Raw genomic sequence first — 26,650 nt, forward strand, 5'->3', positions numbered from 1 at the left:
AAACTGGTAATGAGAAATAAAATTAGGTAAGATGATGATCCTAATCTTAAAACAGTAATATGTCTTAAGAGTTATAAAATCCCATTGTGTTCTTTGTTTTTCTCAGGCTGGTTAGCAATGGGTAGGAAGGAGATGAACCACAGAAGTAGTAGAAGAGAAGAACCAGAAAAACGATGTTACAGCCTATAAGGAAAATACCCAGAAAAATGTAGTACTATAGTATCAGATGTTGTAGACAAGGGTAGGTAGAACAGGTAGAACAAAATGTTTATGGCTGCTGAAACTGAGTTGATAGGTAGATGGGAGTTTGTTATTCTAGTCTGTTTTTGTGATAATATGGGAAGTTTTATAGTAAAATGTTTTAAAAAGAAAACTCATCAAGATCTCTAGGAAAATCAAAGTTTATAAAACTGTTCTTTTTTACCTAATAAGAGATTTACCTTCAGAGAGTCACTCCTGTATCAAACACTCATCTCCTATGCTAGTCTCACAAGAGGTAGAATATTAAGGAGTAGTAACTCTTGCTGAGAGTAACAGTAACAGCTTTTATTTTTCACTGTTACTACAAAGCAATAGAGAAGGTTTTTAAGTTACATAAATATCTCTGTAGACTGGAAGGTAGCTTGTGCGTCTTAGCCTCTTTTTATTTTTATGTTTATTAGAAGTTTGTGAATTCCTGAAATTTTCTGTATAAAAATATTTTAATATTTCAGTTTACTTTGATCAGTTAACTCCTCTTTTGCATAATAAACCTGTATTTTTGCATAAATGAGTGTTTTATATGCCCATTCAAAGGTTCTGTTGTGCCACTCTTGCTTCTTTTTTTGCAACTCTCTTAAAATACTTTGATGAAACCGCTCTAGACAGCTATAAATTTCTTGCAAAGGCATTACTAGAGCCCAAGCTTCGTGCTATTTATTTAATCAGTGCTTTACATCTTCCCAAGTGAGTCATTGTCATAAATAATTTGAGGAACTGTATTCTAGGTTTCTGAGGCTGCTAGATTAATGTTTGAGCTTATCTGTGTTAAGTATGAATTCCTTTGCATTAGTTTTTATTCCAGAAAGCATACCTCTGAGATGATGGGTTTAAAAAGCATTTTGTAAACTGTCAAATGCTATTTAAATGTTACTACACAGTCATGACAGTGACTTCCTTTCGCCCTTTGCTTTTATATATAGATTTCATAATTGTAAGCCTAAAAAAAGCAGGACAACATATATCCAGTGAACAAGGGCTTCTTCTTTCCCTCACCCAGTTATCATTTAGGAAATTTACTAAACTGCTTTGGATTGTTTCACCTTTTTGTTCTAATTCAAGCATTGTGTGTATTATGAGTGTAGTCTTGTTGGTCTGTTTTCTTGCGTAGTGTGCTGGATATTTTATATTTCTCAGTTTTGTCTTGTCATTTTTACGAAGTATCAAGGTGGTTTGTGGTGCTTGGTGTTTAAGATTTTATTGTTAGATGCCTTCTTGATTGTTATTTTTTCATTTGTATATTTCTTAAGACCTTACTATATTAGCATCTTGGTTCTCCAGGATTCTTTATCCTGTTCATAAACACCTGAGTTTTTGTATAGGTCAAATATATTTGTATTGTCAGATAAGCAGAGGTAAGATTGTGGAGCAAAGGAATAAAGCTGTATTGGCCCATAATAGCCCATTGCTTTTCAAATATAGTGGTGGTAGTGAGTTCACACTGAATTTTGTAAAGTGTGGGTTTCTATATTGTTTTTCAAAATCCAATTCAGGTTTTAGCTTCATACCCACTTACTAAAGAAACTAAAAACCACAAGTTCTATTTTAGTATGGCATTGTTTTTCCAACTTCAGAGAGCATTAGAATCACCTGGACAACTTGTTCAAACACTGGTTGCTGAACCTCATGTCCAGTTCCCAGTGTGTCAATCTAGCATGGAGCCCGAGATTTGCATTTCTCACAAGTTCCCAGGTGGTGCTGGTCCTCTTAGGCAGGACCTATACTCGAGAACCACTGTGGTTAGATGTACACATATTTCTTGGATTACAACACTCTATAATGGGAAATCTTTTCAGTTATGTATGTGAACAAGTCTGTTTCTTGAAAATCCATGCTTGCAGAATTTGCCAGAAATGTCACCCCATCTTAATCTTACAGTCTTTTACTTCAGAGCTAGTTTAATCCTGATTTCTGTTCATTTATTTACTATTGGAAAATAATATATGATTGCATTTAAATATGTAAATCTGTATAAAATGAAATGTGTAAAAACTTATGGAAGAAATAGCATTTGATTTAAGTCCATAAAATACAATTATAATTAGGATATATATGTCTTGGGGGAATTAGAGAGAGGAAAGAATTGTAGGTAGAGGGAAGAAAAACATGCATGAAGGTGGAGAAGAATACGGGGTGTTTCATTGGAAATCTCTGTCACAGCTTTTAGCTGAAAATAGAGTAATTGAAAGGGGAAAATAGAAGGTGAATTTGAGAGTAGAATCAATCAATATTATGCCTCTTATTATGTCTCAGGCAGTATGTTGAGCATGTCCCCTGTTATTTAAGTTAATCCTTAAACATTTTGATGAGATAGGTAGGTTTCATTTTTATAGGTTGCAGGAAAATTGAGGCTCAGAAAGGGACAGGAACTTGCCTGAGTTAATAATATAAATGGTACAGTTGAACCTGTGACTTCCCACCTTCAGAGCCTGAGCTCATAATTATCATGTTTTACTGCTGCCTGTAGTAGGATGCCTTTCCTCCCCATGTAAGTGCTTAGCACTCAATAATTGTTAGTTATTTTTCCTATTACATAGGTTGGAGCCAAGTAGAGATTTTAGTTTGCATGTATAGTGTTATAGAATCTTTTTCTGCTGAGAGGAATGTCTCTAAAAATACTTGGAACAGGACATTGGTATAATCAGAACTGCGTAGGAGAAATTATTTTACTTTGTAGTTATGTATAGTTTGGATTATATGGTGGTGAGTGAAGATGGGAAGACCTTTGTGGGAAGTTTTAACAGTTATCTCTCAATCAGAAGTTGAGAGATAATGTAGCACTGGGGATAGAACAGTAGAGAAAGAATGTGGAAGTGAACTCAATGGGACTTAAGTACTGAGTATCAAGAAGCACAGGAGAGAAGAAAAGTCAAAGTGGGAGGACAGTAGTGTTACCCACAGAACCAGAATGTAGGAGGAAGAGTAGTCTTAGGGTTGGAGAGTTATTGTAGATCTCCTATATTTGGTTGGTAGTTAGGTACTAGAGGATGGGAATGAAACAAAGATAAGAGATTCTGATTTGAGAATCATTTTAGAGAGAGTCTAGGAGGAAGACAAACTCAAGAAGAGATGGTAAGAAGTAGCAATAAAAGATTAGAAAAGCAGTGTCACAGAAGTTAAGAGAAAAATGTTTTTAAAGATGGGATATTTAACATTATAATACTGCAGAAGAGAATGAGGTCTTAGACTAATCAAGCCAGGGAAGAGTGGCTGTGTGGGAAAAGAAAAATTAGGTTAGAACTTCAGCTCATTCCAAGGTCAGAGTAGATTCCAGGTTGATTTTGAAATTGATATAAAAAAATGTAACTATAAAACCTTTAGAAGAAAAGAAAATTTGCATAGTTAGCTTATTTCTGAATAAATTTAATTATACAGAAATAATAAAGTTATATATTTAAAAATATAAAATTAAAATCAAAGGACAAATATTTGATCAATATGAGAAATGATAAATTAGTATCTTCAGATTATAGAAAGCTCTTACTAGTAATAAGGAAAACTATTAATCTAAAAAATGTGTGAAAGTCTTATAAACAGTTCATGAAAGAAGAAACAGATGGCCTGTAAATAAGATACTGTTGAAGATTAGCATTTTTATTTACCAAATTGGCAAAGATATAAAAGTACTAAATATTTCATAGTGAAATAGGCATTTTCCTATCTAGATGATGGGAGAACAGATAATTATTACCTTAACTTTTCTTTTAATTTTAGCAGTCCATATTTCAGGCTTCAAAGTATTTGCATATTTTGACCCAGCTATTGTCTATCTGAAGGAAATAGAAAGTGCACCCCCCGACCTGCCCCACTACCACATACACCCCTGAAAAAAAAGAAAAGATGATTATATTGTATCTATGTGTTCGAATACTCTACAGTTCTTAGAAATGTTTTTGAATAATTTTGGGGAAATGCCCAGTATACAATGAGTAACAAAACAAAAATTTGCTCAGGATATGAAAGTTTGTATGATCACAGTCATACCCAACAAAAAAAGGACCGGTAATAGATAATCCCATTTTAATGGCAATAATCTCCAGAGTGTAGGATTGAAGGTAATTTTTTATTTTATAATTATAATTACAAGTTACTTTTCCCTTTGAAAACCTTTTACAAATTAAAATGTACTAAATACATTAATTGCATAAATGCAGAAAATTATACTGAAGAAAAGGAGAATGAGAGAACAGTCTGAGGAGCAGTTGGGATTGAGGAAGTGTTTTAGGCTGAGACGTTCAATTATATTTGTGAATTGAGAGGAAAGATCTGGAAGAAGGAAGGTAATGAAACATAAAAGAAAGATGTTAAATGATTGTGGGAAGTCCTAGAAGACACAGGCTGAAATCCAGAACGCAGAGAAATTTTAAAGTAGGTAAAGAAAGTTAAAGGATAGCAGATAGCCATTTTAGGGAAAAGGTAGAGTCAGAGTTATCTATGGATTGCAATTAGATATTTGAGGAGATGGAAAAGGTTTTCATTCGGCATTGGGAATGTGGCCAGGAATAGGTTAAAGATGTAGGAAATGATTGATTTCCAAGTAGTTTGGATAGCCCAGTTGAAGTTCTTAAATATTGTGAACTGTAGCCTATGTTGCTCTAGTCTCTTTGAACTGATCAAGCTTTAGGAAACTGAAGTCTACCAGAATAAAGAGATACAGACTACAGAAGCATGATTTCAATTCTTTTCTATTTTTTGCTTAGTCTATATATTGTATAGCACCTAGTAAAAGCTTTTCATCCTATCAAAATATTACCAATTTTTTATTACTATTAATTTTAATACCATTGCACCAATCCTGGTGAACCTGTCGTGTACGTTGTGATAGTCATCTGTCATTTCTAATTCTTCAACTCCAGGAGACTTGAGCTGTAATTTCTTCTTTTTAACAGGAAAAAAGTGCTCACTATAGCAGCACATACACTAACAGGAGGAAAAAAGAAAAAACTTTATCTTTTGAGTCACTGGAAATGAAAACCTCAGTACTTTTCCTTACTGGGCCTACGAGAATATTTATCAGAATGTTTTGTAGAACAGCCTGCCCCTTTAATTTAGTACTTTGCCTAGCTTATTTATGTTACTGAAATATACCTGATTTTTCAACTGGGACATTCCAGCATTACTTCTTGGCCCCAGAAAACAGTGGTGGAACAAGCGAAATGAAGGATTAGTTGTAAAGAAAAATTGCTTGGGGGTGGGTCATGTTGGGCAATAGTGAAGGAATTAAAGGTACTAGAGAAAGTAACCTGTGATGGGGCCCAAGTGAGACTTGAAGGGAGCTGATGGACTATGAAGATAAAGAGGATTAAAGGTTATGATGAAACTGAAAAAAGTTAAGAGTAGGAGGCAGAAAGATTAGAAGTTGTAGGTAGAAGGATTTCAGAGTTTAAGATACAAGAGAAGGAACAATTCTAATTAAGAAATTTAAGGAGTTATCTACTACACAGGTTGTCAGATAACTATGTTGAGGAACTGAAACCAAGATATTAGAAGGGTGAACAGCATGGATGTTAAAATGTCCAAGATTTTAATCCCCAACAACATACCATTTTTAGAATCCATTGCTTGAACTTTGACATAACAGATTTACCACATGCCTTGAATGTTCCTCCTCCCTCACATACCCCTAAAACTTGACTAGCACTGAATATGCAAATTTAGTATCCATTTTCTAGCTGAGAAGGCTTTTAAGAAATCATTTACTCTGGGTAATGAACTTTGGAAAGGTGCCAAGAGATTAAATAATGTATTTGGTCGTATAATTTATCAATAATAGAGTCAGAACCAGAAACCTCAATTTTCCACATTTGGTCCATTTCTACCAGTTGTTCTGTCTCTTAAAAAAGCATCAAGACCACCATCCAAAAGACGGACAACAACAAATGTTGGTGAGGATGTGGAGAAAGCAGAACCCTCCTACACTACTGGTGGGAATTTAAAGTTCAACCTTTGTGGAAAGCAGTATGGAGGTTCCTGAAAAAACTCAAAATAGAAATACCGTTTGACCCAGGAATTCCACTCCTAGGAATTTACCCTAAGAATGCTGCAGCCCAGTTTCAAAAAGACATAAGCACCCCTATGTGTATTGCAGCACAATTTACAATAGCCAAGAAATGGAAGCAACCTAAGTGTCCATCAGTACATGAATGGGTAAAGAAGATATGGTACATATACACAGAGGAATATTATTCAGCCATAAGAAGAAAACAAATCCTACCATTTGCAACAACATGGATGGAGCTAGAGGGTATTATGCTCAGTGAAATAAGCCAGGCAGAGAAAGACAAGTATCAGATGACTTCACTCATCTGTGGAATATAAGAACAAAGAAAAAAACTGAAGGAACAAAGCAGCAGCAGAGTTGCAGAACCCAAGAATGGACTAACAGTTACCGAAGGGAAAGGGACTGGGGAGGATGGGTGGGAAGGGAGGGATAAGGGGGAAAAAAGGGGGGGCATTACTATTAGCAGACATAATGTGGGTGGGGCACATGGGGAGGCTTGTACAACACAGAGAAGACAAGTAGTGATTCTATAGCATCTTACTATGCTGATGGACAGTGACTGTAATGGAGTATGTGGTGGGGACTTAACAATGGGGGGAATCTAGTAACCATAATGTTCAACTAATTGTACATTAATGATACCAAAATAAAAAAAAATCACACATACACAAAAAATTCAACAAGAGCTGTTGAATAAATGTAATGCTGTTGTTAGAACAAATCCCTGTAGTTATGAATTACAATACATTAAAAAAAAAAGAAATGCTAATTCTGATATAGTGGATCCTGGGAGTAGAGTCCGTGATTGTGCATTTCTAACAAAAACTTCTTCTGTGTTGCCCTTGCTTCTGGCCCAAATCTATACTTTGAGAAGAAAGGCCCTATAGAACTTTTGGGGGACATAGTTAGAAAATTAATACATGGTGCTGCTTCTCTATTTTGGTTTCTTAAATCTGTTAGGTTTTATTTATTTTAGGCTTGTTCTGAAGGTCAGGGGTGTAGATTAATACTGTGTAGTGATTTGCTGCTTACCCAGTAGTAGGTATTAGAGCCTAGCTAATTCACACTACACTCTGCTTTCTAATTCATGACTGGATCCCCCTGGGAAAAAGAATAAACTGTACTTAGCTGATAGCAGTAGTAATTTTCATTCTGACACTTCCTGTTAGTGTCCTTCCCCCTTTCTCTTCAGTTGATGTCATTGCTTTGAAGAAATGATAGCTCTTTTTAAAAAAGGTCTGTGGCCGCCTCTACTCTAGATCACTAACTTTGAACATTTTGTATATCATTTGCTCGGTTGGAGGGAAAGCAACCCTGTCCCTGGGAAATAGGTATAGGTGTTTCTCTTGCTATGGAACAGTCAGCCCTACCCTAAGCCTGAATAATACTAAAAGCCAATGGAAACCAAGATGATGATGGTGACATTGTCTGTACTTGTGGTAAAATAGTGCCCTTTCTTAAGGCATTGGAATTTTGAGAATTTATCTCTGTTCCTGCTTATATACAGAGCCTCTAAAGACTTATTTGAAATCTGAGTCAGCATACCTAACCATTTTTAAAGGTCCTAAGTGTTTCTGTGCCCTTGGGAAACCCCTGCCTGTTTCTGCATGGGCTGTGAGGTTATATATAAGACTCTACCCAAAGGCTGTTTATGTGTTTGATAAGGCTGTCCAGAAAATAGGAAGCTTTTCTCAAGCTCCTAAAATTTCAGGTTTGGGTTTTTTGCTGGTTTTTGGTAAAATTCAAAGAGCATTCTCTCTCCCTTCTCTTTCCCCACTTCTTATTTAGAGTGAACACAAATGGATCAGATGACCCTGAGGATGCAGGGTCTGGTGAAAATAGGAGAATCAATGGGAATAATTCTCCATTACTCTCAAATGGTGGTTTTAAACCTTCTAGGCCTCCAAGACCTTCACGTCCACCTCCACCTACCCCACGTAGACCAGGTACTGTGAATGCAAATAATGTTGCTTGGGAATTGATCCTCAGGTAAGTGTCAAGAGACCCTTGTAGGTTGGTTTTCTAGCTGTATATTTACACTTAAGATATTAGCTAAGAATGATCTTTCTGTAGTAACCAAGACATGCCTTTTCCCTAAGTTATTCCTCTAGGTAATGTTACTGAGGCAAGTGCTCTGTTGAAAATGAGAAATAAGGAGAGAGAGGGAGATTAGAATCAGACGTGCATTATTTAAAGTATAGGCAATACAGATAAATTTTCAGTTTCCCAGCAGGGTTTGTAACTGTGTGGACATAAGCATGTCATACAGTCAAGTACCTGTTTGCTTTGTCTCATTATATCCTTTAAAAAGACAATTAGTAAATGGTAACTAGCCCAACAATGCTAAATGATAATCAGATTTTGAAGCAAAAATTATACAACAAATGAAGTATTTCATATAATGAAAAGGTAAACATCTACATGTTAGGTTATTCATTTTTCTTGGCTGGCAAGAACAAATCTTTGATCTTATATTTCCATCTGCTAGTATGGGAAATGTAAAATAATTAAGCCAAATATTATCAGCAAATAAGTTTGTTGTCCATATTAAATTACTTTGGGTTTAATTATACATGTTCACCTTTTTTTCTGTAAATAATTGTGTTTTCTATATTTTCCCAGCCTCTAAGATTGTATATTACTTTGTCATAAAATTGATGGCTTCCTCCAGGAATTGTTTTGTCAATGAGTATTTCTTGAAGATGTTAATATGTACTTAATACCTATTTGTAAGAATATTATTGCTTATCAGAACTTCCATATTATGACTAACATCAGATATTGGTCTCTCATCTATAGGGTTTCCTAGGAAAGACAGTTTTAAGGATTTAGAAAATAACTAAGTGCACTTACAATACCAAGGGATACCAATGCTTTTCTATTCTGAAAGTTTTTTGTTTTCTGTGCCATCAGGAATTAAATCTGTATATGCTTCATAATTAATGAGACATGGGTAGATGAACCAAAGAAGTTGCGAACAAGCCTGTTAAATGGTACCGTTCGCTAATTCCTATAATTTATTTGAAGTAATTTTCACCTGCATATCCACGTTTTAAATTTCACATTCTCTTGTCTGCATTTTTATTTTTTAAAGTTAAAATTCTATCCTGAATTTAGATTTCTGAAAATACTATTTTCCTGTTTTCTCCCAATTTTCAAATAGCATCTGTGAATGGTTCACCATCTGCCAATTCTGAAAGTGATGGATCTAGTACAGGCTCTCTGCCACCAACAAATACAAATTCAAACACATCTGAGGGAGCAACATCTGGATTAATAATTCCTCTTACTATATCTGGAGGCTCAGGCCCTAGGCCATTAAATCCTGTACCTCAGGCTCCCCTACCACCTGGGTGAGTAACTGTTTCTGGTTAACATTTGTTCTTTAGGCTTCTGCATATATTTATTTATAAGGAAGATAGTACTAAAATCCATTCCTTAAAAAATCTTCAAGCAATTGTAACTGACTTTGTGGTGAGGGTTTAGAGTCAAATTGAACAAAACTTGACACATTTGGAATTTTACCCCTTATTTTCAGAGTAAAGTGGAAGAATTTTTTTTTTTTTTGTAGTTTTTGAAGGACTCTATACCATAGGAAGTTGATCAAGGCTAAATAATAAACTAGTCACCAAATTCATATTGCTTTTTCTTTGGGATTTTTAAAAATTGCTTTTTAAAATAAAATTTTTCCATTATAAAGTCACATCAAAGTAATAATTTAGGAAACCCATCCTATTTTAATTTCTACTGATTATTTTAAAAATTAGTAATACTCTAATAGTATATATATATTAGCATTCAAATTAATCCAGAGCATAGAATGCTAATCAAGATTGACTGCCTGATAAATTAATAAACTCATGATGAGAATTTAAATTGTTGAACATATTATATTACTTACGTGGATAGTTAGGCCCTTTTCCTTTTGCAAAGCCTGCATGGGAAGCCAAATTAGAAAGTTTTCTGTAAAAGAGATGAACAAAGAGAAACAGGGTGCTTTTGTAATTGGTACTTCAAAGCTATGATGGTTTTTTCCTCTGTTCTTTACTTTGGGAGTAAACCTACTAAGACTTGAATACTTAGATTGACTTTGTTGGACTGTACAGAGACACATCTGATAAAGTCCTATGCTTTGGTTTCAGTTTTTCTAGAACCCAAACAATCTTTTGCCCTCAGTTAGCAGCTCAGTCTTCAGATTTCATAACATTAATTACAGCTTTCTTTTCCACTCAAGTATACTGTGATAAAATTAAGACAGATTTTGTCTTCTGAGTGCATTGATCTCAAGCCTGTTTAGAAATACTGGTATTTCCTGAGCAGATACTTCTGCAGAAGAAATCTCATTTCACTGTGTGTCACCCTCAGGATAACACTTCCTGACTTTATTCCTAAATTCTTTAGGATCTTCTATATATGCTGACATGCTATTTGGCTCAGTTCTGTAATAATGGTCTCCTAATATGAGAAAAAGATAAAGACAGGATTAAAAAGTTGGGCTACTCATACAAATGCCATACCAACCTCTTTAATTTTGTGTTTCAGTTGGGAGCAGAGAATGGACCAACATGGACGAGTTTACTATGTAGATCACATTGAAAAAAGGACAACATGGGATAGACCAGAACCTCTACCTCCTGGGTAAGTATCTGAATTAAAGAAGAACAAAAGGTATTTAATCAGATCTACAGATTATACCTGTACAAAATCTGCCTGACATTCTTACTTTCCCCTTGAGTTTTTTCTCTGTCCACTTTGTTCTGTGGTGTGTGCAAAGTAGAAAGAAGAGAGAGAATTGAGCATAATGAATGATTTTTATTTTCACTCATTTCTGACCCAAAGATTTCTGTAAGTCTTGCAACTTCCAAGTTTTCCTTTCTGAACTTTACCTGGCTCAAACCACAGGGTTTTAGGATTAGTTTCTTCAACAGTAATTATCTTTAACAGAGTAATAATAATAGCTCCTATCATATATATATGAGGACAATGTCCCAGTTGTATAAAAAACTTTAGTATGTAATAGTGAAGTCATTGCAAAGTACTTAAGGAATTAAAAGATATATTAAGTATTAAGCATGGTATTAAGCATTTAACATTTACACTATATAAAATAGTTGGTCAAGTGTAGTCAGTAGCAAATATGGGAAAATATTTACTCTTCCTAGTAATCTCACACAATCTAAAAGATACTGTTTTACCTGTTAAATTAGCAGATAATATCCAGTGTTTGTGAGATTGTGGAGGAACTTGACCTCACAACATTGCTGGTGGGAGTATAAATGAGCCACAACTCCTACAGGAAGTGTATATCAACATAATAACGCATATACCCTTAGTAATCCTCCAAAGAAAGAAAGCAATTTTTTATGTAGTTAAAGGTATTTGCTATTTTACTATACTATTTGTAATAAACAACCGTACACATTCAACCAGGTGGAAATCAAGTGAGTGTTCAATGTTGAGTTAAAACTATGCACTGATTTGAAATGATAAATAGGACAGTTGTATTATTGTGAAAAAGTGCTTTTTGATATCTGTGAAAAGCTATATAAATACAGTTGTGTCCCTGTTAGGATTGTAGTAGTCAAAACAACATTGGAAAGAAACTGTTTTCTTAATAATTGTTTCAGACTTACTCTATATACATTATGTTTTAAAAACCTCACTGATACATCTTAAGAACTTATAAGAAAGAAATTTTTAGTAACATTCCTCTTAAGCTCACAGACCATTTAAAAATACATAAAACAAAAAAAAAGAATTTAGGTAAATCAGAAGTAGTTACTTATGGTAAAATCTTACCAAACCTGCAACAGGGCCAAGGTAAGTCCTGTTCAGTTCTTACCAGTTTCACATGTAATTGTTGACTTAGGTGGTTTTTGTTCTGACTTAGCTGGGAACGGCGAGTTGACAACATGGGACGTATTTATTATGTTGATCACTTCACAAGAACAACAACGTGGCAGAGGCCAACATTGGAATCTGTCCGGAACTATGAACAGTGGCAGCTCCAACGTAGTCAACTTCAAGGAGCAATGCAGCAGTTTAACCAGAGATTCATTTATGGGGTGAGTAGCCTATTATATTATACAACTAATAAAGAGTATTTGGTTTTTAACCTTTTCCTGCAAATGAAATGTAAAGCACTACAAAGTAGGTAGAGCTAGGATGGCAACCTAGTTGCTGGTGTTGTAGATATTTTTAGATCTTGTCTTGAATGTTCTGTGTATGTGATAAATTCTTTCTTTAAAATTTCCTGAAGTTGAACCTCCTTTGCTTTGTTAATGTTAAAAATAAAATAACAAACAGTACCTTAAGACAACTTAAAATCCATGGGCACAAACAAGAACAGACCCATAGACCAATGGAACAGACTATAGAGCCCAGATATAAACTCAAGCATATATGGTCAATTAATACACAATAAAGGAGCCGTGAATATGCAGTGGGGAAATGACAGCCTCTGCAACAGCTGGTGCTGGCAAAACTGGACACCTACATGCAAGAGAATGAAACTGGATTACTATCTAACCCCATACACAAAAGTAAACTTGAAATGGATCAAAGACCTGAATGTAAGTCATGAAACCATAAAACTCTTAGAAGAAAACATAGGCAAAAATCTCTTGAATATAAACATGAGCAACTTTTACCTGAACCCATCTCCTCAGGCAAGGGAAACAAAATTAAAAAATGAAGAAATGGGACTATGTCATGCTAAAAAGTTTCTCTATAGCAAAGAACACCCATCAGCAGAACAAAAAGGCATCCTACAGTATGGGAGAATATATTTGTAAATGACATATCCGACAAGGGGTTAACATCCAAAATATATGAAGAACTCACACACCTCAATACCCAAAAAGCAAATAACCCAGTTAAAAATGGGCGGAGGTTATGAACACACACTTCTCCAAAGAAGGAATTCAGATGGCTCCACATCGCTAATTATCAGGGAAATGCAAATAAAAACTACAATGAGATATCACTTCACACCAGTTAGGATGGCCAACATAGAAAAGACTAGGAACAACAAATGCTGGCGAGGATGTGGAGAAAGCGGAACCCTCCTACACTGCTGGTGGGAATGTAAATTAGTTCAACCATTGTGAAAGCAGTATGGAGGTTCCTCAAAAAACTCAAAATAGAAATACCATTTGACCCAGGAATTCCACTCCTAGGAATTTACGCTAAGAATGCAGGAGCCCAGTTTTAAGAAGACATATGCACCCCTATGTTTATGGCAGCACTATTTACAATAGCCAAGAAATGGAAGCAACCTAAGTGTCCATCAGTAGATGAATGGATAAAGAAGTGGTACATATACACAATGGAATTATGGAAATATTCAGCCATAAGGAGAAAAGAAATCCTACTGTTTGAAACAACATGGATGGAGCTAGAGGGTATTATGCTCAGTGAAATAAGCCAGGTGGAGAAAGACAAGTACCAAATGATTTCACTCATCTGTGGAGCATAAGAACAAAGTAAAAACTGAAGGAACAAAACAGCAGCAGACTCACAGAACCCAAGAATGGACTAACAGTTACCAAAGGGAAAGGGACTGGGGAGGGTGGGTGGGAAGGGAGGGAGAAGGGGAATAAGGGGCATTGCGATTAGCACACATAATGTAGGGTGGGGCACAGGAAAGGCAGTATAGCACAGAGAAGGCAAGTAGTGACTCTATAACTTCTTATTATGCTGATGGACAGTGACTAATGGGGTATGTGGTGGGGACTTGATAATGAGGGGAATCTAGTAACCAGAATGTTGCTCATGTGATTGTATATTAATGATACCAAATAAAAAAAAATCCATGAGCACAAGAATAGAAAAAGTAAATCCAAGCAATTTGAAAAGAATTAAAACATTTACCTGACTTTTAAGTGATTGTATAGAACTGAATCATAGAAATCATAACATATAAACCATATTAACTGTAACATATAAATGTAAAGTTTTCCTACTAAGTTATTTGGTATTCTAGACTAAAAAGAATTGATTTTTTATAGGATTATGCTAAACAAATTTTTCCAGCTTCAAAACTATTATCTTTGGTATAAAAACATTTCCTTTCTTGAAATGATAAGAAATTTTACATATTTATTTTTATTATGGTATCATTGATATACCTTATGAAGGTTTCACGAGAAAAACAATATGGTTATTACATTCACCCCCATTATTGAGTCCTCCCCACACACACCCCATTACAGTCACTGTCCATCAGTGCAGCAAGATGCCACAGCGTCCCTATGTGTCTTTGAGCTACACTGTCATCCCCGGGACCCCACACACACCATGTCTCTCACTTGTTTTCATAATCGTGTGTATCAGGAAGAGCGAAGACAGTTCTTGACAAGTCTCTTTCCAAGAGCTGTTGAATCAGAAATGGAAAATCTTTCATATGCTTTAAAACTTTCAGCCCATTTTCTTTTAAGTCAGAGTCATGGGGGGAAGAAAACACACCACCAAAAGACAAAGGGGGGAAGTGCCATACATTGAGAGACGTAACCAAATGTAATGTGAAGACTATTTAGAGTCTGATTTGAACATATAAGCAATCAGAGGCTTTTAATTAGGATTAGGTATTAGATGACAAAATTGACATAGGTTCTTTGCTAGTGTGATCATGATACTGTGGTTATGTGAGAAAATGTACACAAATTTTAGGTAGGTATACTAAAATACATAAGGGTAAAATGATGACTGATTTTTGCTTCAGCAAAGAAAACAGGAAAAAATATAAAGAAATATGGCAAAGTCTTATTGAATCTTGGTGCTGGGTGTATGGGGTACACTGTCCAATTTTGCTTGTGTATTTTCTTCATAATTAACAAAGGAGGTAGAGAGATAGAGTCTATTATATATTTGCTTAATCTTACTGTGGAGAAGAAGGGGCTTTTCAAATCTAAGCATAAATGATACCTACTTTACTGTATGTTTAAACCAAAACACATTCAGTAACCCTATACAGAGTCAGAATCACTTTGGCCTTTTCCAGTAGTTGACACCTGCTTTCCTTTTATCTAGCCAAACTTTCTTTCCACTAATGCGATCCTTGCAAACAAATTTAAGAAGTCTTCTGCATAGATTGAGGCTTTTCAATACCAGCCAGCCAGACTTCTTTCCTTTTGTTCATCTGACAGCCTGTTTTTTCCTGCTCCCCTCCCTAACTCTTCTCACAATTCTTTGCATATTACTTGTTCTGTATGTGATCCTCTCTTTTTGAATTAGAAATAGATTTTCCTGAGCTATCTGATGACTTTCTGGGTACTGTTATTTATAAATATATTTGAGGGTTTATATATTTTAGTGATTTATAGCTAAAGAAGAAAAAAAATGGTCATTGGGGATAAGGATTATGTATTTGTAATATTTGAATTTCAAATAATTGCCAGGAAATTTTTTCTCTGCCATAGTGTTTTGGCATTTATCTGTGACTGTGACACTTCTCTAAAATACAAACTCTGTAAGAGTATGTTATGTTGCATGTGGCCAGGGGTATCTTATCAAAACAAATAAGCTTGCCCTCAAGATATCTGTTTAAGTTGTTTATTATGTCACCATTTTGTTCATTATAGAATCAAGATTTGTTTGCTACATCACAAAATAAAGAATATGATCCCCTTGGTCCCTTGCCACCTGGATGGGGTAAGTCCCATGAATTTTTTTTCATTGGATTTGGTCATTTAGAAAATCAGATATTTATGGAGGATACCCTGTTCTTGCTTGACTGAATGTCTGGGAAGCTTTTTGGGTGGTTGGTTTAATTCAGGTAGTATCAATCAAATAGGCATTAAATTCCCCAAAGTTCTGAGTTGCCTCTTTTAATAAGTAAACTTTTATTGGAATTCAGAATTATTTTACTCTTGTAAACTTTAAAAATATTTTGCTTACTTAGCTATATAAAGAAAATGGTTTATTGATGCATACAACAAGCTGGTTGGACCTTAGGGGCATATGCTTAGGGAAAAAAGTCAATATCAAAAGATTATATACTGCATGATTCAATTTGTATAACATTCTGGAAATGACAAAATTTACAGATATGGAAAACAGATAGTAGTTGCTAGAAGACAGAGCCAACCAAGTAGGTGGGTGCAAATACAGGAGTTAACATAAGCGGTTCTTATGTGGTGTTGGGATAGTTCTGTACATATGGGACAAAAGTGTGTAGTACTGTACATTCACACAAGCTTTAAAAATTGGTGGAAATTGAATAAAGTCTGTAGTTAGCAGTAATGCACCAGTGTCAATTTTCTGATAATTTTTTGATAATTGTACTTAGCTATATAACATATCACCATTGTGGGATACTGGTGAAGGGTACATGAGATTTTTGAATGATTTTTGCAACATCCTTTGAGTAATAATTATTTTAAAAGTAAAAAGTCTAAAAAATATTTAACACATTGTTGCTTCCAAAATACAGTTGAATTTGTTTGAGTTGATGTTATCTGAAAGAACAGTGGAAGGGGAACTGTTAGAATAGTGATTCTGCTCTGCACCGTGGAACATGAGCATGCTCTGTTACTGAATGTATTTGGTACCTCAGTTATTAAAACTTTGTTAAGGGGTATGCCCTACCAGATTCTGTTTTATAGCATTATATATCATAATGCTATAGCAAGTTTCCAGAATCAACATGGCAATATAGAAACAGGTTTTCATGGAAGCCAAAGAAAATAGAGAAAGTGGAAAACAGTAAAGTAAAGCCAGTTATGGAACCTTTCAAGTTTTACCTTTAAGATTTGCAGATATTTCATAATACTAGGGTAAATTCAGCATGTAATTTCTAGATAGTCTTGTTGGGAAGAACTGATCTTTGGGATAGATTGCTTTAACATAATTTTATTGAGAATGGTGAAAAACATTGATATGTCAAGATCACATGAATTTGGGCAGTAAAATTATACTGCGTTTGTAAACCTGCCTTTGAGAAACCTCGTTGCTCTTAAGGTTATTTCTCTTAACAGTCCTGTGAGTCAAAGGGTTAAAAAATGTAATAGGTCATACTTAACTGTGTAGTTACTAGATTGTAGCAAAGGGAGAGCATATGAAAGGCTGTGAAGTTTTGTTTTCACCAAAGCCTGGCAGTCTCAGAGTAGACAGTGTATGGTTGGTATAAAGTACTTTAGAAGAGTGGATGTTGCTCTTTTGAGGCAATTGAACCAAACCTGTCAGATTGCATTCCCAGACATGGATGTTTTCCCAGCTTTATTTCTAGAGTTGTTGTATGTCCATGTCACAGAGGAAAAATTGTTACACTACACTAAAAGGGTGTATTTGAGGGTCACATATTTATCCTTTTAATTTTATTGCTGAAAAACCGTGACCTCTGATTGGCTTTTGTCAGAAACGGACCATTTTACTCCTTCTCTAGAGCCGCTGTAAGAAAAATTGCCTCTTGCTCATAGAAGCATAAATTGCAGGCTATGTTGCCTTTATTCAAAAATCTTTTCCTGCAAGCTGGTCCTTGCCTTTCTGTGTTTATCATTATCTTCATCATCAGGATCGTTCTTGTTTTTACTTTATCCAACAACAATACTGCCTCTAAAAAGACCTCATCCCAGCTTACGCATGTTGCCAGGATTTTGCCTTGCTTATTTTACATTATGCTTTATTTTTAGATTTCACTCTCCTGAAGTTGAAGTGTGATCCCCTTCCTAAATGAGTTCATGCTTATCCTCTTACTCAGACTGGGCACTGCTTTATGTCTCTGTCTTTGGGGCATATGCTTTATTTGTGGAACCAGTGACAACAATTGGTACTATAATAAGTGAGACCCACCTGACACACCCTCAAGAATGACCCAGGAAATAAAATCCCAGTTTATATTCTGAAATTGACAGCATTATTTTTGTGACACTATATATATTTAAATCCAACTTCCTCACGCTTTTGGACTTTCATATGCTAGGATTAGACATTACCATTTTTACAAGCTGACAGTGAAGAATTTTTAATAGGTGCAGACTATAAAGGCTGGAGAACCAAAGAATGCTTTTGTTTCAACAGTGTAGTCTAATAAGGCTTTGTGTAGCTGGTTTTACCCATCAAATATAAAGTTGTTTTCTCATTTTGAGAGTTGCTTTGCAAGAATACGTAGAACAGCGAAAGACTTAGGTTTTACTATTTGATTCGAGTCAGAAAGTGCTCTGGTGTGCATTCAGGTTTGATGTTCAGTAATTTCAGTATTGTTCATCATGATTTTTCAACAAAGAAAATAGCTCTATAGCTACATCCTCTGATTAAGCAGAGGAGCCTTCAGTTTGCAAATGCATTTACTTTTGAAATTTTGCCTTTCACAGACTCTCCCAAGAAATGCTGGTATCTGCAGTGTATACCTAGATTATACATAGAAATAACCTTTCTATTAACTTTATCTTGCATTATGTTAACTTCTGAAAAGAAAATCTCTGGCCCTATAATCTGAACTTAGATGGCAGATAAAAGATGAAAATATGCTCACCTGTGCATTTAGGGTATTATTTTTAGATTATAAAAATTTCTTTAAAAAATTATTTGGGTATAAGAAATCCATGAATTCCACAAATATATTTCAAAATTTTAATTTAATGTGACTGCCAAGAACATTAAGTTTGTTATCATGTAGCTAGCTGTAGCACTGTGGGTGCTTCCTTTTGCCTCAGACAGCCTTAGAGTTGGTTATATGTTTCCACACTTACAATGCAGTGAGGAGTGAAGCCACTGTTAATATTCAGAGTATGTCACAGATGCAGAATCCCATTTTTCCGCATATTATGCACACCTGGAGTTCTGTTTCCATTTTAGGCTTAGCTTATGTAGAAAGTACCTGAGATGTCATGTTACTCACCAGTATATGCCTTCTAACTCCCCATATTATCACTGCTACTTGAAACCATAAAATCAGTGCCGGAGATACAGTTAAAAGTTACCAAACACTAACTCGACAAGGCTATATAATTTGGCCTAAGACTCATACTGTAATATCGTCCTTAAGGAAGGGTTCAGAGGATCTAAATAAATATCATTTTTAAACAATCAAATTTTCAAACCACAGGAAATAAAAGTTGGCTTCATCAGCGTTGAGTTAAGCTTAAAATTTTGTTTGAAAATGGCTAATTTTTAGAAACTGCACTTTTTAAAAAGTTAGAATACATTCTATACTCTTTAATATTTCAGTTACTCATTTTGGGACATCCAGGCCAAATTTTAAAAAATTCAGATATAGGAGAGACCTGTCTTCTGAAGAATTAATTGGTAATGGAGCAGAGAAGTCAGTAGTTCAAAACAACAGAACTTAATAAAATTTCAGAACTGTTTGGTTATGAAAAATAATACTACATGTCTTCTAAACCTTAATGAGAGAGCTCAGGGAGGCAGGGAAATTTTGTAGAATAGCAACAAGGAAAATGGTAAAGCAAGAGACAGGTGGGGAAAACAAGCAGTAGGTTCAGGTGTAGTAAATTTAAAGAACTGAACCCTGCTGCCCAGCCCTTGTTTAGAAAGTTACTATAGATAATGTAGGATTTGGGAACTGGGTATGTTAAGGAAAGAATGTATCTGGAAACAGGCTCTCCCTTGTTGAACAATGCCTAACATATAACAAACAAATAAGTTAACACTGCCCCACCCCATTATATTTTAAATGAGATGGCATGGTATGAAAAAAAATACCTAGAGATAGGAGTCTCCATCTTGTCACTGCTACTTAATTCTGAGATTTTGGGCAGATCATTTAGCCTAAATTTCCTTATCTTCAGGATAAACTAAAACCACTACACCATGGGACTTATGAGGATTAAATAAGGTCATGTATAAAAAGTTAAAATGTTATTATTCTTATTGCTTTTGGTTGGATTGAGCAGAAAGGTCCTGGGGGGCAGGACATGAAGAATTAAATCTAACTTCTAAGATGTAATGATGTTTTTGTAACTTTAGAAAGTATGAATTTAATAGTGAAAGAATAAATTAAACCTTCTAAAGTTGTGATGTAAAAAGTACAAAATCAGCAGTGTAGTGAGAAATGGGCAAATTCAGTTCATCTTATTTTAGTTTGAGGTAAAAGACTGTGCTCATACTAATTCTTTGCTTTTTTTATTCTAAAGAGAAGAGAACGGACAGCAATGGTAGAGTGTATTTTGTCAACCACAACACTCGTATTACACAATGGGAAGATCCCAGAAGTCAAGGGTAAGAACCTTGTTACCAATATATAGATAACCTCTTAAAGATTGTATCCAGTCTCAATGATTGAATTCTGAAAAAGATCAAATTTGCATATTTTTCCTCCAAATGCCTTAAACATTAATCACCATACTTTAGAAAGAGAAAAAATTATACTATTACTTTCATAAAATGGATGTGGCTTTCTTGAGAGTATAGAAGAAAAAGCCTCACTGGTGTATATACAAGCACATTCACATTTACAAAAATAACCTATTTATTATTAGTAAGACCAGACTAGTAAGTCTGAAGCAGGGTTGTTGTAACCTGGGATCATTGGATAAAATTCAGTGAGTATGCAACTTAAGGAGGGAAAAAATAACATACTCACTTTCACTAACCTTTACCTGAAATTGTTTTCTTCCTTTGTGATTGTAAGCTATAACCATAGTAGAATTAGCAATGCCTAGAATTTTGCCACCAGAAACCATAGGCTCTTAAATATCATTCTGCAGTTGTGGATATCTCAAAATACTTTTTACTCACATCATTACAAAAACTTGCTAGTCAGTATATTAATAAAGAGACAAATTATTGTAAGTTTGCCCTTTTTTTCAAGCCTAGTGACATACAATATTTCAGGTATATTATATAGTGATTTGACATTTATAACATTAAAAAATGATCACCATGATATGTCTGTTACCATTTGTCACCATACAAAGTTATTATGATATTATTGATTATATTTCTTATGCTGTACTTTACATCCCTATAACTTAATTATTTTTGCACCTCTTAAAGATGTTTGTCTTTTTAATGTTTTGATAACTACATGTATGTAATTACTTTTTTTTGTAACATTGTGTAATAGTTTGCTAGGCTGCCTTAACAAAGTACTACATACTGAGTGGCTTAAAAAACAGAAATTTGTCTCATAGTTCAGTAGGCTAGAAGCCCAAGATAAGGGTGTCTGCAGGGCTCTGCTCCCTGTGAAGGCACTAGGGAAGGCTCTGCTCCAGATCATTCTCCTAGCTGCTGGTAGTTCGTTAGCTTTTAGCAGCATAACTGTAATCTTTTCACGTGGCATTCTGCCTGTGTGTATGTCTCAGTTTCCAAATTTCACCTGTTCATAAGGACAGTAGCAATACTGGTTTAGTGGCCCACTACACTCCAGTGTGATCTCCTCTTAATTAAATCTATAATTGATCCTCTTTCCAGATAATACCATATTCTGAGGTAGTGAGGGTTAGGATTTCAATATATGAGTTTGTGGGGAGACAAATTAAGACCTAACTATGTATTACCATGCATTTATTCAGACTGCCAGAGGGTTCCATTCTGGAAAGAATTTGGCAAGCTATGCAGAGTACAGTCCCCACAAGCTTGCCCTCAATTCAGATACCAGCTACAAGCTGGGAGGTCTGTAAGACTACTCTCACTTCAGACCAACCAGCATAAGTTCAGAGGTCCCCACAAGCACTTTGACGATTTGATGACTCATTAGAGAGACTAGAACTCACTGATACCTTTTACTCTCACAGTTGCATCTGGATACAAATTAGAACCAACAGAAAGGATACAAATTAGAACCAGCAGAAGAAAGAGATACATATGGCTGAGTCTAAGAGGGTTCCAAATGGAATATCGCCAATCGGGATCTCACCTGAGTCTCTGGTATCCAGAGTTTTTATTGGGACTCCATCATGCACTGCCTGTGTGACTGTTAGTCTCCAGCCCTTCCCCAGAATTTGTACTAAGAAGTTTAGTTTCTTGTTACTATCAAGGTTGAAACTGATACGGCATGTCCCAAAGCCTTCATCATAAATCATACTGTTGACTGTTCAGTGCTCAAAGACCCCAAACAAATAAGGTATTTGTGATAGGCAGGACCTTCCAGAGGCCTGGAGATCACCTCCCAGTAGCTGAGGGTAGAGATCAGACCTCTTTTTAGCTATGATTAAATTCGTCACACATTTCATGGCTCAAAGTTTTAAGAACCTCTGTTCTAAAAAGTATGTTTTAGATTAAAAATCTTTTTCTGGGAACCAACAAATCACATTTATTTTAATGGAGTTACAGTATTTAAAATTTCCCAAAAAAGAATCAAGAATTTCCTAAGTGTCATTTCTAATACCTCTTTAAAATTCTACCTCTCAGGATAGACTAGACCACACCACCCTTCTGCAATTTGCTACCATTTTTTATTCACCCATAGATTTTTAAAGTTTCAGAGCTGAAGTTAGAACCATATTTTAATAAGGAATATAAATGACCCAGTTCTATCCAATTTGTGTTGTTTTCAAGACAACTTGTTACTGAGTCTGTCTTGCAAATATAATTGACAACAGATGAGAAGTGTTACATTTTTTTATTTTTTGGTAGTCTATTTTATCTATCTTTTGTATTCAGTTTGGTGAATACAACTAAGTGTTCTTAATCTTTTGACATAGTTTACAAAATAATGTTTCACGAAATGATTCTTAGCCCTTTGTTCTTGTGAAGTATACTTGAAGAAAATGACACTCCTTTCAGCAGTAGTGGCTCTCTAATAACACAGTGAGCATTAATGTCTCTCAGCTTCTCCCTTTATTCCTTTCTGATGTGAACTTGAACATTTCCATTGTTTTCCCTCTCTCAACCCACCTGATGAAAAAAATTGAAGCTGAGATGTGAGAAAAATGAACTGGCAAATATGGATAAAACTTGGGACACTTGTTACACCTAACTAAAAGACTGGCTGCCATTATGGCAGAACACAAATCAAATTGCAAAGGAATTGTTCAGTAGTTCTCTGTTCATTCTAATATTGTATTTTGAAGTGTAAAAATAAATTTCTTAGGTTTGTGAGTAAGCAGTTTTGAATATTTATGCTAATGCATCAGTTATTTTAATTTATGATAAAGTTAAGTTATTTAACAAGTCACCTTTGCCTTATAATCTGTTCCCTGTTTTAAAACTCCTATTTGCAGGGTGGGAAGTTTTTGCCAGACACACAGCTGAAATACTTGATAAATGCTGTGCTAGCAATATAAAGGAAGTACTTTGAGAGACCTGAAGAGAATGATGAATCCTTAATAGGAGGACTAATAGTATTTTCAGTTTGAGGACTTACTATATGATTACTTTTTACTTGTATTTGTTTCATTTATTTCTCATATAGTCTTATTACACAGACATCATCTGTATTTTATGGACATAGAAATAAGTTTGGAGAAATTAAGCAAGCTAAAGATATGTATTAAAAAGTAGGTAGGAATACTTCATAAAGAACATTTGAGTTATCTATAGGAGAGGAGTAATGAAAGATTCTGGACACAGGAAAAGGCTTCACTTGGAGATGTGACAGATCATGTCTTATTTAGGGAAATGATAAGTAGCCATTCACTGAAATCACAGGGTTCATGGAAGGAAGTTAGAGCTAAGAGTACAGAGATAAATCTGAAAGAGAACATTGAGGACAGAGTGAGTGCCAGGTGGAGGAGTTTAAGATCTTACTATTGGCAATAGTGAACAGTGATAACCATGTTAGGGAGAGAACGAATTTGATCAGGTGTCTATTTTAGTACTTGTCAGCAATATGAAATAAAATAGTGTAGAACCCAGAGTGAGACAAGAGGCAGGAAAAAGTTAGGTGGCTATTGTAAAAGTTTAGAGGAGACATGACTAAAGCCAGAGTAAGGATGGAACTGGAGATTGAAAACAGTGATGAACATGAAGACTTCTAAGGCAGAATGGGTAGAACTTGGTTAACAAGAGGTTTAGGTAAGTTACTAAGTAGATGGGGAATACATACTAAGTAGATGGGAGAGGACTGAGTGAGTATGGTGGTTTATGGACCAATTGACATGTTTAACATGCTTGTAGGATATCTGGGTAAGAGGGGTCTAGTAAACAACTGAAAATACTGGACTAAATGATTTTCTAGAAGATTTCTACGGTATTTATGGGTATTTTTCGTTTCTGTACTTGGCATAAAGCAACCCTTCAACATTTTTTGTTTATATATTTTCCTGTGCTTTGTAGTCAGTTAAATGAAAAGCCCTTACCTGAAGGCTGGGAAATGAGATTCACAGTAGATGGAATTCCATATTTTGTGGACCACAATAGAAGAACCACCACCTATATAGATCCCCGTACCGGAAAATCTGCCCTGTAAGTGTTCTTAAGCACTATACATTAAAAGTAAAACGGATACAGAAGATTTTATAAAGACTTCAATTAGGAAGGAGTACAATTCTTACTATTTCTTGAGTTGACTTGCCCATAGGTCTCTCTTCACTAAATGTTTTGTATTTTCCTCACCCTTTTGAGTATTTTCTCTTGCTAGAGAGATTTCATATTCGTTACCATCTGTTTAAATAGCACTAAATATGACTATTTAGTAGTTATCAGTACAGAATTGCTTACCAATTCATTCCTGATTTCTGAAGCCTGCTTTCTTTTATTTCCATTAACTTTTAACTTTAACTCCCATTACTTTGTTTCTCTTTTCCATTTTTGAAAAGTAACTGTATTTTGTTGATTTGCTTTGTATGTTTTGTTTAGAGTTTCATACATAACAAATGGTCCATTTACCATTTCAAATGGACAGTTCAGTAGCATTAAATACATGTACATTGGTATGCAACCATCACCACCATCCATTTCCCGAACTTTCTTGTCTCATATCTCATATACTGGAATTCTGTACCCATTAAACAGTAACTCTCTAGCCCCCTTCTCCCCTCAGCCTCTGATCTAACTGCTGTTTTACTTTTGGTCTCTGTGAATCTGACTACTCATATAAGTATAATCATTCAATATGTGTCTTTTGTGACTGGCTTATTATTTCACTTAGCACCATGTCTCCAAGATTCATCCAGTTGTAGTTTATATCAGAATTTCATTTCTTTTTAATATTCCCTTGTATATACCACATTTTGTTCATATATCTGTTCATGGACAGTTGGGTTGTGTCCACTTTTAGGCTATAGTGATAATACAGCTATGAACATGACTATACAGATATCTGAGTCCTTGCTTTAAATTGTTTGGTATATATATATATACTCAGAAGTGGAATTACTGGACCAAATGGTAATTCCATGGTGTTTTTTTGTTTGTTTTTTGAGGCACAGCAGGTATACCATTTACATTCAAACCAGCAGTGCATATTGATGGGCTATAATATATATACATCTACACCAGCAGTTATTTCTTTTTTCTTTTTTAAAATAATGCTATCCTAATGGGTATGAAGTGGTATCTCATTGTGGTTTTATTTGTATTACTCCAGTGATTCATAATGTTGGTCATCTTTTCATGCGCTTATTGACCATTTGTATATCTTTGAGGAAATGTCTGTTCAAATCCCTTGCCCATTTTTGAATCTTTTTTGTTTTTGATTTTAGAAGTTTTCTTATATATTCTGGATATCAATTCCTTATCAGATAGGTCTGTCCTTTGCATATATTTTCTCCCAGTCTGTGTGTTGCCTCAGAGGTTTATAGCTTTAGTTCTTCCATGTAGGTCTTGGATCCGTTTTTAGTTATTTTTGTAAGTGCTCTAGATAAGGGTCCACTTCATTCTTTTGCAAGTGGATATTCAGTTCTCCTAGTATCATTTGTTGAAAAACTGTCCTTTCCCCATTAAATTGTCTTGTCAACCTTGTCAAAAATTATTTGATGATACATGCAAAGTTTTATTTTGAGGCTTTCTATTCCATTTGCTATATGTCTTTTTATTCTAGTACCACGCTTTCGATTACTTGTAGCTTTTACTAAATCTTGAAATCAGGAAATGTAAATCTTCCAAATTTAAGCCTCCTTTTCACCATTGTTCTGGCTTTTCAGGGTCATATGGCATTTGTCAGATTCTGTATGAATTTTAGGATGGATTTTTTATTCCTGCAAAAAAAAAGTCATTGAAATTTTGATAGGGATTGCACTGAATCTGCAGTATTGACATCCTAACAATATTAAGTATTATAATCCATGAACATAAGCAGTCTTTACATTTATTTGTTGTGTTTAATTTCTTTCAGGAGTGTTTTATAATTTTCAGTATGCTAAGTCCTTACTTCCTTGGTTAATTCCTAAGTGCTTTGTTGTTTTTGATGTTATTTGTGAATGGGATTATTAATTTCCTTTCCAGATTCTTTTTTTTTTCGCTTGTGGAATTTTTTATTGACTAATTTGAATTTGCTTACAACAAAAATAAAAATATCTAATATATAAAGTAATAAATAAAGAAATGTTT

General features: G+C 34.8%; 1 protein-coding gene across 6 annotated transcripts in view; it reads left to right on the top strand.

Annotated features, from left to right (window-relative positions):
- ITCH (itchy E3 ubiquitin protein ligase) overlaps positions 1–26,650 on the top strand; it is a 156,666-nt gene that overhangs the window by 100,274 nt on the left and 29,742 nt on the right. For 5 of the 6 annotated variants that reach the window (XM_057502924.1, XM_036902522.2, XM_057502925.1 and 2 more), the window contains 7 exons: positions 8,048–8,205; positions 9,423–9,612; positions 10,802–10,897; positions 12,150–12,324; positions 15,841–15,910; positions 20,353–20,437; positions 24,437–24,565. In XM_057502924.1, the coding sequence (XP_057358907.1) occupies positions 8,048–8,205; positions 9,423–9,612; positions 10,802–10,897; positions 12,150–12,324; positions 15,841–15,910; positions 20,353–20,437; positions 24,437–24,565 (903 nt within the window). Of the gene's footprint in view, positions 1–8,047; positions 8,206–9,422; positions 9,613–10,801; positions 10,898–12,149; positions 12,325–15,840; positions 15,911–20,352; positions 20,438–21,954; positions 22,088–24,436; positions 24,566–26,650 lie in introns of those variants that run through there. The other variant, XM_036902524.2, reaches the window with a different exon arrangement.

Source organism: Manis pentadactyla, chromosome 5, assembly GCF_030020395.1.
Source record: "Manis pentadactyla isolate mManPen7 chromosome 5, mManPen7.hap1, whole genome shotgun sequence".
NCBI classification, from domain to species: Eukaryota; Metazoa; Chordata; class Mammalia; order Pholidota; family Manidae; genus Manis; species Manis pentadactyla.